Raw genomic sequence first — 15,614 nt, 5'->3', positions numbered from 1 at the left:
GATTGTTGGTAAATTCACGTATCACTTTGTCAATGTCACAGGTATGTGTTACCCTGGCTACTGTGATTTGATAGTTCAGGGAGTTATCAAAGAAAATGATATGAGGGTTTTCCTTAGAAATTGTATGCTTATGACTTTGCCCCTTGGTTACTGTTTTCATTGTTTTGTTGAATATTTATCCTGAATGCATAGCTTTCTGGATATTTCCAAAACACAAATTCCTGCCATGTGTAAAGTGTATGAGGAGGCAATAAACTGGGGCAGAATCTGCTTTGATGTGTGTTTGCTTTCAATTATTTCTGCATGGTGTGTAGACGATGTACAAATATTTGGACTTTACAGATATACAAATGAATGGTTATTTATCAACAAAATGCACAGAAATCCACAAATTGCAAATGTATTCGATATAATTGCCAAGCTTAACGATGTTCACTGATAATAACTGGACGATTTATGATATGCGCTGAATGGAAAAGTCACTTCCTAAATCTTCACAAATTCGGCGCCATCGGAAAGTTATGTGGGCTGTTGACTTGGAGGAGGCATCCCTGTGACTAGTAAGAATTTCCAACTCTTCCTTACGGATGCACCCTGGAGTACAAGGGAAGCGAGATTCAACTCGGAAGGAGTAACATTGTTTCTTTTCTGCTGCTTATGTTACAGTTTAATCAAGAATCTATACTTTTTGTCTGCGCTATGTCAATTGTTTGACATCCAGAGAGAGAGTGCGAAGAAGTCGACTGTCACTCCACGTCAGCGAACCGGATTCCTCAGGTTGAGAGCTGCATGTCCACTCCCGGGTGAATGCCGATACATCATCGGTGCTACTATGGTCAGTAAAACGAATGCATTAGAAATACATACAAATGCAAAGTTAACGGTGTTTCTTTAAATGAGAAGTCTTATTACTATGTAATCATATTAATTAGAAAATATGAAAACCGAAGAGATATAGATAGAATGCCAGTGAGTTCTCCTCCAAGACTATAATAGGCTACTTTATAATTCACACAGAACTTTTTGCAACATTTTGTCACCCTCTTCCCTCACCTTTAACAGGGCTGCGGCAAGGTGCTTTGGGCGGTTGTGGGGGCGGCTGTCGTCATCACTTTAATAACTGTCCCCATGGCGATATATCTGAATAGTAAGTTGCTTTATCTTATCATTCATGTATGATTTCTTCATTTAATTCAATGAGATATGGTCTCCATTCACTCTGTAAACAATTTGCACACTATGGTGTCCACTGAGTTGACAGTGACTTATGATGACCGTTTTCTGACGAAGGACCCTTCAAATGCACGATTGTGCAACTTCACCAAGTTGAATTAAATCAGTCATCATAAATAACCAACAACACTCAAATTGTCGTGTTATTGTTTCACTGAAACTTCCAATGTGAGCATTAATTAGTCTATTCTAGAATTATGTACATTTCTTGAATCATTAAATCCAAAAATGAGATGGGGGATTATTGAACATTTCAAATTCAAGTAGGCCCACTATACAATACAGTGATAACCATGTGGCGCCACCAAGTGATTGCTTTTGCCTTTTTGGATGTACAGTTGAAGTTGGAAGTTTACATAAACTTAGTTTGGAGTCATTAAAACTCGTTTTTCAACCACTCCACAAATTACTTGTCAACAAACTATAGTTTTGGCAAGTCAGTTAGGACATCTACTTTGTGCATGATACAAGTAATTTTTCCAACAATTGTTTACAGACAGATTAGTTCACTTATAATTCATTGTGTCACAATTCCAGTGGGTCAGAAGGTTACATACACTAAGTTGACTGTGCCTTTAAACAGCTTGGAAAATTCCAGAAAATGATGTCATGGCTTTAGAAGCTTCTGATAGGCTAATTGACATAATTTCAGTCAATTGGAGGTATACATGTGGATATATTTCAAGGCATACCTTCAAACTCAGTGCCTCTTTGCTTGACATCATGGGAAAATCAAAAGAAATCAGCCAAGACCTCAGAATTATTTTGTTGTAGAACTCCACAAGTCTGATTCATCCTTGGGAGCAATTTCCAAATGCCTGAAGGTACCACGTTCATCTGTAAAAACAATAGTACACAAGTATAAACACCATGGGACCACACAGCCGTCATACTGCTCAGGAAGGAGACACATTCTGTCTCCTAGAGATGAACGTACTTTGGTGCGAAAAGTGCAAATCAATCCCAGAACAACAACAAAGAACCTTGTGAAGATGATGGAGGAAACAGGTACAAAAGTATCTATATCCACAGTAAAACGAGTCCTATATCAACATAACCTTGAAAGGCCGCTCAGCAAGGAAGAAGCCACAGCTCCAAAACAGCCATGAAAAAGCCAGACTACGGTTTGCAACTGCACATGGAGACAAATATCATACTTTTTGGAGAAATGTCCTCTGGTCTGAAGAAACAAAAATAGAACTTTGGCCATAATGGCCATTGTGTTATGTTTGGAAGAAAAAGGGGGAGGCTTGCAAGCCGAAGAACACCATCCCAACCGTGAAGCACAGGGGTGGCAGCATCATGTTGTGGGGGTGCTTTGCTGCAGGAGGGACTGGTGCACTTCACAAAATAGATGGCATCATGAGGCAGGAAAATTATGTGGATATATTGAAGCAACATCTCAAGACATCAGTCAGGAAGTTAAAGCTTGGTCGCAAATGGGTCTTCCTAATGGACAATGACCCCAAGCATACTTCCAAAGTTGTGGCAAAATGGCTTAAGGACAACAAAGTTGTTGGAGTGGCCATCACAAAGCCCTGACCTCCATTCCATAGAAAATCTGTGGACAGAACTGAAAAAGCTTGTGCGAGTAAGGAGGCCTACAAACCTGACTCAGTTACACCAGCTCTGTCAGGAGGATTGGGCCAAAATTCACCCAACTTATTGTGGGAAGCTTGTGGAAGGCTGCCCGAAACGTTTGACCCAAGTTAAACAATTTAAAGACAATGCTACCAAATACTTATTGGGTGTATGTAAACTTCTGACCCACTGGGAATCTGATGAAAGAAATAAAAGCTGAAATAAATCATTCTCTCTACAATTATTCTGACATTTCACATTCTTAAAATAAAGTGGTGATCCTAACTGACCTAAGAGAGGGAATTTTTACTAGGATCAAATGTCAAGAATTATTTAAAACTGAGTTTAAATGTATTTGGCTAAGGTGTATGTAAACTTCCGACTTCAACTGTAGTAGTGTACAATTTTCAAGGATTTGTTGAAGATATCCACTTTCGTGGAAAGTACTAGCATATTGTTTGATTATCAACAAACCAATATTTGCAGTTGTTAATTCAAGTAAAATGCATCTGTTATTAATTCAAGTACATTTTCATGTTTCAGGAGAGGACGGAGGCTCCAAGAGGCCTTTTAGCCTGGCAGATTATTTCAATGACACAATTAGGTATAAAATATATAATTTGCGGTGGATATCAGGTATTGCATTGTTTTGTTTATTCAATTGCTTCCAAAAGTGTATGCATGCATTCCTTGTCATTATCTGTTTTGATTTTAAAGTTACTGCGTTTTGATCTTGTCTCACAAAGTTACATTTCTGTCTCATTCTCCTATAGATAACGAATACGTGCATAAGACGAGACAAGGCAACATTATGCTTCACAATGCTGAAACAGGGGATTTCTTTGAATATATAAGCAACAACACATTTGTAAGATATTTTTCATGCAAAGAGCATTTTAATCACCCGTAGTATCTTTCAAAGCAAATATTGACATTTTATATTTAACATTTTTATGTCATAGGAACAAGTGTATGCCACAGACTATATTATTTCTGCTGATCGGAAATACATCTGCTTTGAGAGCAACTACTCCAAGGTAATATATTGAATGATTGTTTATAGTTTGATCATGGGGTGTCTTTACACAACACTGATTTACTGTATCGTGTGTTTACAGCAATGGAGACATTCATTCACAGCCTCTTACTCCATCTATGATTATGACAGTTCGTAAGTATATCTCTGTTTTCCCAGTGAAAGTGCCAGACTCAACTACTCCTCTATCACTAAAAACCTGATGTTTCCATCTCTTTCTACCAGAACATTTCTCAAGTCTGTGAACATTCCACAAGTTGTGCAATACTTTGCCTGGGCACCAACAGGAAACAAACTGGTGAGTGATTAAAAACCAGTCTGATACACTATCTAGGGAGGTATGTCCCAAATGGCACCCTATTCCCTATTTAGTGCACTGCTGTTGACCAGGGCCCATAGGGAAGTAGTGTACTATGTAGGGAATAGGGTACCATTTGGGATGCAAACAGGGTGTTGAAAGGCATGTGTATACACTATAAAATACAAATTCAAGTCTATCCATGGACAACATCTAACAAGATCAGAAGAATAAATCAGATTATAACCTAAGTTTTATTTGAAAAAAAAAAAAAACATTTACTACCTGACTAAGAGTTCTCTGAGGCCCTTGGTAATTATAACAAGTGTATAATGAGAAAAGAGGCATTTTATGTCATTGCTATTGCATCGTTCATCTGCTCGCTAGTATCCTGCTAGTTTTTGCTAACTGCTGGCACCATAATTAGCTCTCTCTCCCATGGCGAGTATGGGCGTCGGCCCAGAGAGATGCAGAACACAGTGGGATTAGCTGCTGCACCAACCAAAAGAATCTGGAATAGGATGCCAGGGAATAAAACCACTGTAGAGGAAGTAGGCTGACTCTAGTATAAACTAAAGTCAATGGAATGCTGACATTAACTTGACTGCTGATCTCTCTGCCAGGCTTACGTCTGGAATTACAACATTTATTTGAAACCCAACGCCACTGCTGAAGCCATACAAGTGACCCATAATGGAAAAGAGAATCAGATTCTTAACGGTGCCCCTGACTGGGTATATGAGGGTGGGTATTAAGTAACATTGACCAATTTTAGGGGGAAGGGGATGAGGTGGATTTCATCACACACAAGGCTTTTGGGTAACTTGATTCCTTCCCCTTTTTTCAGAGGAGGTTTTCTCATCGAACGAGGCAATATGGTGGTCACCAACTGGAAAGTATCTGGCTTATGCTGAGTTTAATGACACAGGGGTCCACACGATCGAGTACTCTTTGTATGGAAATGGACAATACCCCAGTACAGTGGTTGTCCCATACCCCAAGGTGGGATGTTGTAATATGTGCCGGTAATATGTGTCATAAGAATGAGAGACATACCACAGATAGCACCTAATAGGTCAATATACCATGATTATACACACAGTATGTGAATTATATGTACTGTACCCTTAAAAAATGTGAATTCTTAGTGAAGATATCACGTTTTTGTTATGCATGTTATCTCCTATCAAGGCTGGCTCAACTAATCCTAAGGCAAAGCTGTTTGTAGTGGACACAATAAATCCATCAAGACGGACACAGGTGGTGGTGCCAGATTCCATTGGTGCAGGGTACAGTATCATTTCACACTTTAATATACATTTGTAGTGGTTTAAATAGTCCAGGCTAGTCAATATCAATCACATGTAAAAAGGGTGATATAAACCTGTCACTTTGTGTTGTTTTTCTCCCAGTGATCACTATTTGAGTTCAGTCACTTGGGTGACGGATGAGCGCATCGCTGTTCAGTGGACCAAGAGGAAGCAGAACCATGTCCTTTTACAGATCTATGACTTTGACGGAAACAACTGGAATAAGAACCAGGTACTTGTCACCTCACCTCAGACTCTGTGGGTGAGCTCATTGGTAGACAACAACACTCAGTGAACAGAGGATCATGTGTTTTTCGACATTAACACCAGGAAAGTTAGTGTGAAGCATTCTGTAACTGTAAAGGCCTAAAAGGAATAAATGTAATAAAAAAAATCTTTTTTTATTTTAGAAATATGAACAAATTAGCAAGACGGGTTGGGTTGGCCAAGTAAGTTCACATACTGTATAATGAAAGAACCATAAGAACTAAATCTAGGTGCTGAAATATTTTGTTTTCTAATAATCAATTATTTCAACTTTCCAGTATGTTCCTCTCCAACCTATGTTTGCAGAGGATCATATCAGTTTCTACAAAGTGATGAGTGACACATACGGTTATAAGCACCTTCACCGAGTGAAAGATGTAAGTATTTTATTCCTGAAAGTGATTGTTTCATCAAAATCAAAAAGTTCAAATCAAATTTTATTTGTCACATACACATGGTTAGCAGATGTTAATGCGAGTGTAGCGAAATGCTTGTGCTTCTAGTTCCGACAATGCAGTAATAACCAATGAGTAATCTAACCTAACAATTCCACAACTACTACCTTATACACATAAGTGTAAAGGGATAAAGAATATGTACATAAAGATATATGAATGAGTGATGGTACAGAACGGCATAGGCAACATGCAGTAGATTTTTTTATTTTATTTCACCTTTATTTAACCAGGTAGGCTAGTTGAGAACAAGTTCTCATTTGCAACTGCGACCTGGCCAAGATAAAGCATAGCAGTGTGAACAGACAACACAGAGTTACACATGGAGTAAACAATTAACAAGTCAATAACACAGTAGAAAAAAAGGGGGGAGTCTATATACAATGTGTGCAAAAGGCATGAGGTAGGCGAATAATTACAATTTTGCAGATTAACACTGGAGTGATAAATGATCAGATGGTCATGTACAGGTAGAGCTACTGGTGTGCAAAAGAGCAGAAAAGTAAATAAATAAAAACAGTATGGGGATGAGGTAGGTGAAAATGGGTGGGCTATTTACCAATAGACTATGTACAGCTGCAGCGATCGGTTAGCTGCTCAGATAGCTGATGTTTGAAGTTGGTGAGGGAGATAAAAGTCTCCAACTTCAGCGATTTTTGCAATTCGTTCCAGTCACAGGCAGCAGAGTACTGGAACGAAAGGCGGCCGAATGAGGTGTTGGCTTTAGGGATGATCAATGAGATACACCTGCTGGAGCGCGTGCTACGGATGGGTGTTGCCATCGTGACCAGTGAACTGAGATAAGGCGGAGCTTTACCTAGCATGGACTTGTAGATGACCTGGAGCCAGTGGGTCTGGCGACGAATATGTAGCGAGGGCCAGCCGACTAGAGCATACAAGTCGCAGTGGTGGGTGGTATAAGGTGCTTTAGTGACAAAGCGGATGGCACTGTGATAGACTGCATCCAGTTTGCTGAGTAGAGTGTTGGAAGCCATTTTGTAGATGACATCGCCGAAGTCGAGGATCGGTAGGATAGTCAGTTTTACTAGGGTAAGCTTGGCGGTGTGAGTGAAGGAGGCTTTGTTGCGGAATAGAAAGCCGACTCTTGATTTGATTTTCGATTGGAGATGTTTGATATGAGTCTGGAAGGAGAGTTTGCAGTCTAGCCAGACACCTAGGTACTTATAGATGTCCACATATTCAAGGTCGGAACCATCCAGGGTGGTGATGCTAGTCGGGCATGCGGGTGCAGGCAGCGATCGGTTGAAAAGCATGCATTTGGTTTTACTAGCGTTTAAGAGCAGTTGGAGGCCACGGAAGGAGTGTTGTATGGCATTGAAGCTCGTTTGGAGGTTAGATAGCACAGTGTCCAATGACGGGCCGAAAGTATATAGAATGGTGTCGTCTGCGTAGAGGTGGATCAGGGAATCATTGATATATACAGAGAAAAGAGTCGGCCCGAGAATTGAACCCTGTGGCACCCCCATAGAGACTGCCAGAGGACCGGACAGCATGCCCTCCGATTTGACACACTGAACTCTGTCTGCAAAGTAATTGGTGAACCAGGCAAGGCAGTCATCCGAAAAACCGAGGCTACTGAGTCTGCCGATAAGAATATAGTGATTGACAGAGTCGAAGGCCTTGGCAAGGTCGATGAAGACGGCTGCACAGTACTGTCTTTTATCGATGGCGGTTATGATATCGTTTAGTACCTTGAGTGTTGCTGAGGTGCACCCGTGACCGGCTCGGAAACCAGATTGCACAGCGGAGAAGGTACGGTGGGATTCGAGATGGTCAGTGACCTGTTTGTTGACTTGGCTTTCGAAGACCTTAGATAGGCAGGGCAGATGGATATAGGTCTGTAGCAGTTTGGGTCCAGGGTGTCTCCCCCTTTGAAGAGGGGGATGACTGCGGCAGCTTTCCAATCCTTGGGGATCTCGGACGATATGAAAGAGAGGTTGAACAGGCTGGTAATAGGGGTTGCGACAATGGCGGCGGATAGTTTCAGAAATAGAGGGTCCAGATTGTCAAGCCCAGCTGATTTGTACGGGTCCAGGTTTTGGAGCTCTTTCAGAACATCTGCTATCTGGATTTGGGTAAAGGAGAACCTGGAGAGGCTTGGGCGAGGAGCTGCGGGGGGGGGCGGAGCTGTTGGCCGAGGTTGGAGAAGCCAGGCGGAAGGCATGGCCAGCCGTAGAGAAATGCTTATTGAAGTTTTCGATAATCATGGATTTATCGGTGGTGACCGTGTTACCTAGCCTCAGTGCAGTGGGCAGCTGGGAGGAGGTGCTCTTGTTCTCCATGGACTTCACAGTGTCCCAGAACTTTTTGGAGTTGGAGCTACAGGATGCAAACTTCTGCCTGAAGAAGCTGGCCTTAGCTTTCCTGACTGACTGCGTGTATTGGTTCCTGACTTCCCTGAACAGTTGCATATCACGGGGACTCTTCGATGCTATTGCAGTCCGCCACAGGATGTTTTTGTGCTGGTCGAGGGCAGTCAGGTCTGGAGTGAACCAAGGGCTGTATCTGTTCTTGGTTCTGCATTTTTTGATGGTATAGAGTACAGTATATACATATGAGATGAGTAATGTAGGGTATATAAACATAAAGTGGCATAGTTTAAAGTGGCTAGTGATACATGTATTACATAAAGATGGCAAGATGCAGTAGATGATATAGATATACATATGAGATGAGTAATGTAGGGTATGTAAACATTATATTAAGTGGCATTGTTTAAAGTGGCTAGTGATACATTTTTACATCAATTTCCATTATTAAAGTGGCTGGAGTTGAGTCAGTATGTTGGCAGCAGCCACTCAATGTTAGTGGTGGCTGTTTAACAGTCTGATGGCCTTGAGATAAAAGCTGTTTTTCAGTCTCTCGGTCCCTGCTTTGATGCACCTGTACTGACCTCACCTTCTGGATGATAGCGGGGTGAACAGGCAGTGGCTCGGGTGGTTGTTGTCCTTGATGATCTTTATGGCCCTCCTGTGACATCGTGTGGTGTAGGTGTCCTGGAGGGCAGGTAGTTTGCCCCCGGTGATGCGTTGTGCAGAGGATTTGCTTTATGCAGAGGATACACGTGGTGTACACAGTACAATAAAATGCTTACTTGCATGTAAATGTTAGCAATATCAGAATGCAGTACCTATGAAAGTGCATATCATTCCAAAGGGCAAGGCAACACCCATTACCTCAGGCAAGTGGGAGGTCATCTACATTTCAAAACTCACCAAAGACGCTATGTAAGTACAGATGCACAAGACGTGGGTATGTAAGAACTAGAGAAGTATCATTATAAACTATGCCATGTGTGTTGCTCCTTCAGAATGCTTCTTCACTATCGTTTCATTTTCACAGATACTATGTAAGTAATGAGTACCAAGAAAAGCCTGGACAGAGAAATCTATACAAGTAAGGAATACATTTAATTTAATTCGATAACAGAATAGAGTACATTTAGTATTTATCTATCACTATGACCACATTGTTTTTGATGTGTTTCTCATGATCCCCATAGATATTTCATTTAAAGTGGTTTCCCTAAATTCTCAATCATTCTGAATACAAAATAAACCATAAAAGTATGTTCAATTGCTACCATAAATATTTTCGTTATTCAGACAGCAATGTTAACTCATATGAACCTGTGTTTGTTTGTTTGTCAGGGTTGTGATCGGAAGCAGCCACTCTGCTCCCCAGTGCCTCACCTGTGGCCTGTATAAGGACAGGTGTCAGTACAACTCAGCCTACTTCAGCTACGATGCCTCCTACTACCGCATGGACTGCTATGGTCAGTTACCCCATTCCCCATTCACATCCTGAGCACTAACCCATTCGTGATCAATGCTAAAAATAAAAATAAACTGGGGTGCGGAGTATAAGTAAGTGATACAGGAAGTGTCCCAAATGACACCTTATTTTTATTTTATTTTCAATTTAACCTTTATTTAACTAGGCAAGTTGGTTAAGAACTAATTCTTATTTACAATGACAGCCTACCAAAAGTCAAAAGGCCTCCTGCGGGGATGGGGGCTGGGATTAAAAATACAAATAAATGAAATAAAAATATAGGACAAAACACACATCATGACAAGAGAGACAACACAACACCACATAATTCCCTATGTAGTGCACTACTTTTGACCAGGGCCCATAGGGAATAAGGTGCCATTTGGGATGAAGCCGCAGTCTCAGTTCTGACCTCTGACCTTTAGGTCAGCTAGTACATGAGGTTATGTGGTGAACAATTAGCCTACGTGATGTCATACTGTATTGTGTGTGCTGATTGTTTCTTTACAGGACCGGGAACACCATTGTTCACACTCATGGACAATAGAGGCTCAGGTAAAGGTATGCAAAAAAGTACCAGTACTTTGAAGATACTCTTTGTAACTCAGCAATATACAGGTTCATGAATCTTTATCGTAAACGGGGAACTTCTGATTCAATTGATGAAGTTGTTTTGTTTTAGAGCTCCTGGTTCTTCGTGACAACAAAGATCTTGAAGAAATGCTAAAAGAATTCCAAATGCCAACCATGCAGCGCGGGACCCTGAGGGTAGCAGGATTTGGTGAGTGATAGTTTGAGACTGGTGGATCCAATCAAATCATGCCATGCAAAATCAAATGTACAGATGTAGGATCTTAATTTAAGCCAGTTTGCTACAGTACATCAGAAAAATGATCCTGTAGCAACAGGAAATTTGAAATATTATGTGGATTATAATTAATGGACATTTGTGTAGGCGTTGATACATTTTTTGTAAGGGAATAAATATCAAGTCTGAAATTTCAAAGTGTAAATTGCAAACTTCAGAAGTCTTTTTAAACCTCAAATACACTACAAGTTTGAAATGTATTACAGTGGAGGAATGTTCTCCTGCAACAGGGTGAACAAATTAAGATCCTACATCTATATTTCTAATGGCCTCATGTTTCACTACCTTTTGCAAACAGATCTATGGTATCAGATGATGTTACCCCCCAATTTCCAAAAGAACAAAAAGTACCCTCTTCTAATTGATGTGTAAGTATACAGGCCTAAGTATCTTTAAAGAGGATTTGCAGAGAATTAATTAGCCCAGCTGTGATGGTGTCAAGTTAAATACTTATTTCCCTTACAGATATGGAGGCCCCTGTAGTCAGAAGGCAGATTATCGCTACAGACTAAACTGGGGTTCGTACCTCTCCAGTACAGAGGGGATCATAGTGGCCAGTTTCGATGGAAGGGGAAGCGGTTACCAAGGTGACGAAATAATGCACTCTATCTACCAACGTCTTGGAACGTTTGAAGTGGAAGATCAAATAACGGCCACAAGGTAAATTGCCATTGAAGTACATAGACCTCAGTGTGTAAAGTCTAACATCTGTTTAACAATATGTAAAATAAATAAATAATAATAATAAATACAAGAGGTAATGTATTCATATTTGATCATTAATGTGAATTGGGAGTATGCTATCTGTTGCTCTTGAAAAATGTATCATCAATTGAATCTGCTCAACACTTTTAATGACATATAGCTAGAGCAAATCAAATAAAGATCTATATTTTTTTGTCACTAGAAAATTTATTGACATGGGCTTTATAGACAAAGAACGAATAGCCATATGGGGTTGGGTAAGTTGGACATTCTCTTTGATCTTGACAATATTTCTTACAAATCTGTTGTTGTAAATACACAGTATTTGTTGAATTAAACTTGAATTGATTTGGTTTGAAATAATCTGTTTTTTCAGTCATATGGTGGCTATGTCACGTCGATGGCTTTGGGTGCTGGAAGTGGAGTTTTCAAGTGTGGAATTGCAGTTGCCCCAGTAGCTAAGTGGGAATATTATGGTATGTATCAGTGCATATAAATCGTAGAAAGGGTCAAATAGTGAGAACACAGATTTAGTCATGCATAAACTTCAAAAGCCAGTGTTTCTTTCATCCTATATGAGTTCAGTCTCTATCTGGATATTCCTTTTCCAGACTCGGTGTATACTGAACGCTATATGAGTAAACCTGAGGAGAATGCTGACTCTTACAAGGTAAAGACCATAGAAATAAAATGAATAGAACGGCCATCCCCATTCAAGTCAGTGATGGCATAATGGGTGGACTGGCAGCTATTTTGAGTGTACCCATGCCTAGGTCAAAAATATACAGGTTAAGACAATGTCGTCACAAATCTGGGACCATCTTTGTTGCTAACTACCAACGCCGTTACTGATTAGCATAGCAACCCATTGTTGCAAAGAGTTATGAGACATTAGGATCCCATTGTCTTAACCTTTGTCATCTTCAACCTAGACGAATACTAGGTTAAACACACACAGTTTAAGACAAGAGATTTCGAATATCCCATAACTCTTTGTGCCACTAGTCAACAAGGGACCAGCTTCCACATTCAGAATGACTGGGAGTGAATGGTAGCAGCACAGAAAGTTCACCATCAAAAAGAAGAAAAATTAACACAAATCGTAGAGAATTTCAGCTAACTACTCAGCGAACACAAGCATAACTGCCTTTCTGTCATTCTAGTAGTTTAGACATTAAAAAATTATCTACAGCCACTTTATTACTAGATTTTCCAAACACTGGTCAGATTTTCGATGCTAATCCTGTAGAATCCAGCAATGGCACTGGTCCCATTAATTTGTTTATTTTCAAACGCTTCCGCCTGAAATTATTATGCTGTTTTAACCTTCCCATCTTCAACCTAGACCCATGCAGGAAGTGTAACTTTTCTTGTCTGCAATTTTCTTGTCTGTTTTGTTTTAGTCAAATTACAAAACTACATTTAAGAAAAGTAAAACATGTCTAAAGATGACTTTTCAACATTGCCAATGCTCCCTACCATTCTCACGACTTATATAAACGTAATATTGTAGGGCTTCCCTCATGCCCCTTTTCATGAGGATGCTAGCAGCCACGTGAGTGAGTGCTAGCTAGCTACCGAGCAGAACATTAAGCTAGCCAAGACCAACAACACAAACAAACGGACAATACAGATACAAGTATTGAGTGGCGTTACAAACAAACTATACTAAACAAGTTAAAAGTCTCACCTGTGATTAAATGTTTTCCACACATAGCTAGGTGTAGCCTAATTGGACACCTGGTCCCCACTCTCCCATGCCGAATAGCCTGAAGCCACAGTGCTCTTCTCGCAGTCTCTATTTCCCTACGTGGGAGCATTGCGAACCGTAGGTCAGTATTTTCTTTACACTGGGGGTCAATGGGAAATAATGTTTGTTTTCCCCAATTTGTGGGCGTCGTCGAGGGGAATTCCTTTTTTTAACTATGTGAATATCAGTTGATAGAACATTCCAAATTACCATGGAAATTATTAGCTCACAATACCAGGCAGCCATTGCAAGTGTACCCATGAGTTTACCAGTCAAATTGCCAGGTTAGAGCTTCCAAGCCCGTTCTATTCATTCTATATCTATGGTAAAGACATCAGACACATCAAAAAGCATGGTCCCTCTTTCATTGGAAAGTCGTCACATAATCTGTTGTACTGTATGTCAGCCGTAACTGTGTCCACACACAAACAACTTTCTATTCCACAGAATTCCACAGTAACAAGTCGAGCAAAGAATTTCAAATCAGTGGACTATCTCCTGGTTCATGGGACAGCTGATGGTATGTGTTTCTGTTTCAGTGAAATACTGTGTTCTACATTCTAAACAACCACACACTCATACGCGATGTTGTATTCCCAATGTGTAATGTATAGAATACAGTATTCAGTATAGCCATTAAGAGAGGCTCCTGATCTTGTGCAAAATCATTGATCCTATTTTCACAGATGCATATGCTTCCTTGTTCAATCAGGTATTACAAACAGTTTGTTTTTCCTGTAGACAATGTTCACTTCCAGCAATCTGCACAGATCTCCAAAGCCCTGGTTGTCCAGCAAGTTGACTTTGAGGCGATGGTAAATGTTGGTTTTGGGGAGGACGACCTGAGAGGGGTGGTGGGGGTGACGTGTTGCACTTGGAGTCTGACAGAGGAGTGTCTTATACTCTTCATCGGTTCTGATCTACAGTATGCCTATATTTGATATAGCCCTTATTTGATAGTCCCAGGGGTAAGTACAGTACGTGCAAGAATATTTTGGAGAGTAAGTACTGTTACAACTTTAATTACACAAATTGTACTGTCTATAAGACATTTTAGATGTCCTTCACTAGCTTATCGGCATCTATAATATAATTATATGATATATGACCTCTATGTGACCTGTCTATAATCTATATCTAGCCTCTGCTACAGACTTTCACCTGTGAGCGAGGCCTGGAGTCTAACCTATGTCGAGCACCTTATCTAGAATAATAGTAACTGTGTGTTTTTGGATTCTTTTCAGTGGTACACTGACAGGGATCACGGACTTGGAGGACCTGCCTACCATCACCTCTACACCCACATGAGTCAATTCTTACAGAAATGTCTGGTCAAACCCAAGTCGATCTAATAACCCCTTACTAAGTTCGATGCCTTTTCATTGTATCAGTAGGACAGCATTTATATAGTACATTGCTACAATAAAAATGTTGACCGCTTTTCTTTATTGATGATATTCTGGACAGAGGATTCCATGCTATTGAAGTCTGTATTTTTTAAAATAAGTTATATACTGTAATTAGTATGATTGTAATGACTATTTGTGTTTGATATGAAATGATTGTGCTGATCATAGAACAAAAATATGACCATTGAATTCACCACTATGTACTCAAAGCCATTGCATGTAGGTATAATGGTATTCTATATCAATGACTTCAGTGATACTGGTTAAAATTGTTACTGCACTGAATGTGTTGTGTAATATGTTCAAATCTTGTTTGTGTTTGACGTTGTCTGTGAGATGTAATTGTATGTGGAATTTAAATATGGTTATAACCATGTTCTCGTTTGAAAATGTTGACAAAGACTGTTCATTGTCCTTACATGTGTTCAAAAGGAACAAATCTTAGCGAGAGGTATGAAGCTAAACCATATATTGACAGACATTTTGGAATTCAATATTATCTTTCTAGCATGTTTGATATACTTCTGTATCCTGTTTATTCTGTAGAAAGAAGGGAAATGATGTATATGTATGATTATTAGACATTTGTGAAAAGATCTTATGGTATATTATTGTTCAGTCTGGACATCTTATTGATACAGACTGTGTGTTTTGCATATTATCACAAGAGTATTGAACAAATAAACAACTGAATATAAAACTGGAGAACATTGTATTTGTGCCTTAGTCACCTAAGAAGCAGATAATTCACTAAATTCTACTTAGGGATAATATGCTGGAAAGACATGTTTTACAGTTTAGCTCCATATTCTCTTCATATTCAGAAATATTCCATAAACACTGAACCTGCAGTGCAAACCAGGTTATCTGAATACAGATGGTGGATGTTTATGTAAGTATTTGGATT

General features: G+C 39.8%; 1 protein-coding gene across 1 annotated transcript; it reads left to right on the top strand.

Moving 5' to 3' along the window:
• The first annotated feature begins 441 nt into the window (after window positions 1–441).
• fap (fibroblast activation protein, alpha) lies at window positions 442–15,415 on the top strand. Its single transcript, XM_029633042.2, has 27 exons — window positions 442–560; window positions 667–835; window positions 1,063–1,147; window positions 3,358–3,450; window positions 3,588–3,682; window positions 3,777–3,851; window positions 3,933–3,985; window positions 4,076–4,148; window positions 4,772–4,892; window positions 4,996–5,150; window positions 5,340–5,437; window positions 5,561–5,690; window positions 5,869–5,907; window positions 6,004–6,102; window positions 9,358–9,428; window positions 9,544–9,597; window positions 9,852–9,976; window positions 10,486–10,536; window positions 10,658–10,756; window positions 11,142–11,211; window positions 11,309–11,503; window positions 11,751–11,805; window positions 11,925–12,024; window positions 12,160–12,218; window positions 13,746–13,818; window positions 14,040–14,113; window positions 14,543–15,415. The coding sequence occupies exons 1-27, from the start codon at window positions 457–459 to the stop codon at window positions 14,648–14,650; spliced, it is 2,523 nt and encodes an 840-aa protein (XP_029488902.1). The 5' UTR covers window positions 442–456; the 3' UTR covers window positions 14,651–15,415.
• The last annotated feature ends 199 nt before the right edge of the window (window positions 15,416–15,614 follow it).

This window comes from Oncorhynchus nerka, linkage group LG3, assembly GCF_034236695.1.
Source record: "Oncorhynchus nerka isolate Pitt River linkage group LG3, Oner_Uvic_2.0, whole genome shotgun sequence".
NCBI lineage: Eukaryota > Metazoa > Chordata > Actinopteri > Salmoniformes > Salmonidae > Oncorhynchus > Oncorhynchus nerka.
Note: the sequence above shows the minus strand (reverse complement) of the source record. Positions and strands in the feature narration are given on the sequence as shown.

Bases quoted from the DNA above. Each gene is read 5' to 3' on its own strand.
- fap (XM_029633042.2), top strand. From the start codon at position 457: ATGATATGCGCTGAATGGAAAAGTCACTTCCTAAATCTTCACAAATTC. The intron at 5,151-5,339 runs GTGGGATGTTGT...TCTCCTATCAAG, and splicing joins TGGTTGTCCCATACCCCAAG to GCTGGCTCAACTAATCCTAA. The intron at 11,212-11,308 runs GTAAGTATACAG...TTTCCCTTACAG, and splicing joins TACCCTCTTCTAATTGATGT to ATATGGAGGCCCCTGTAGTC.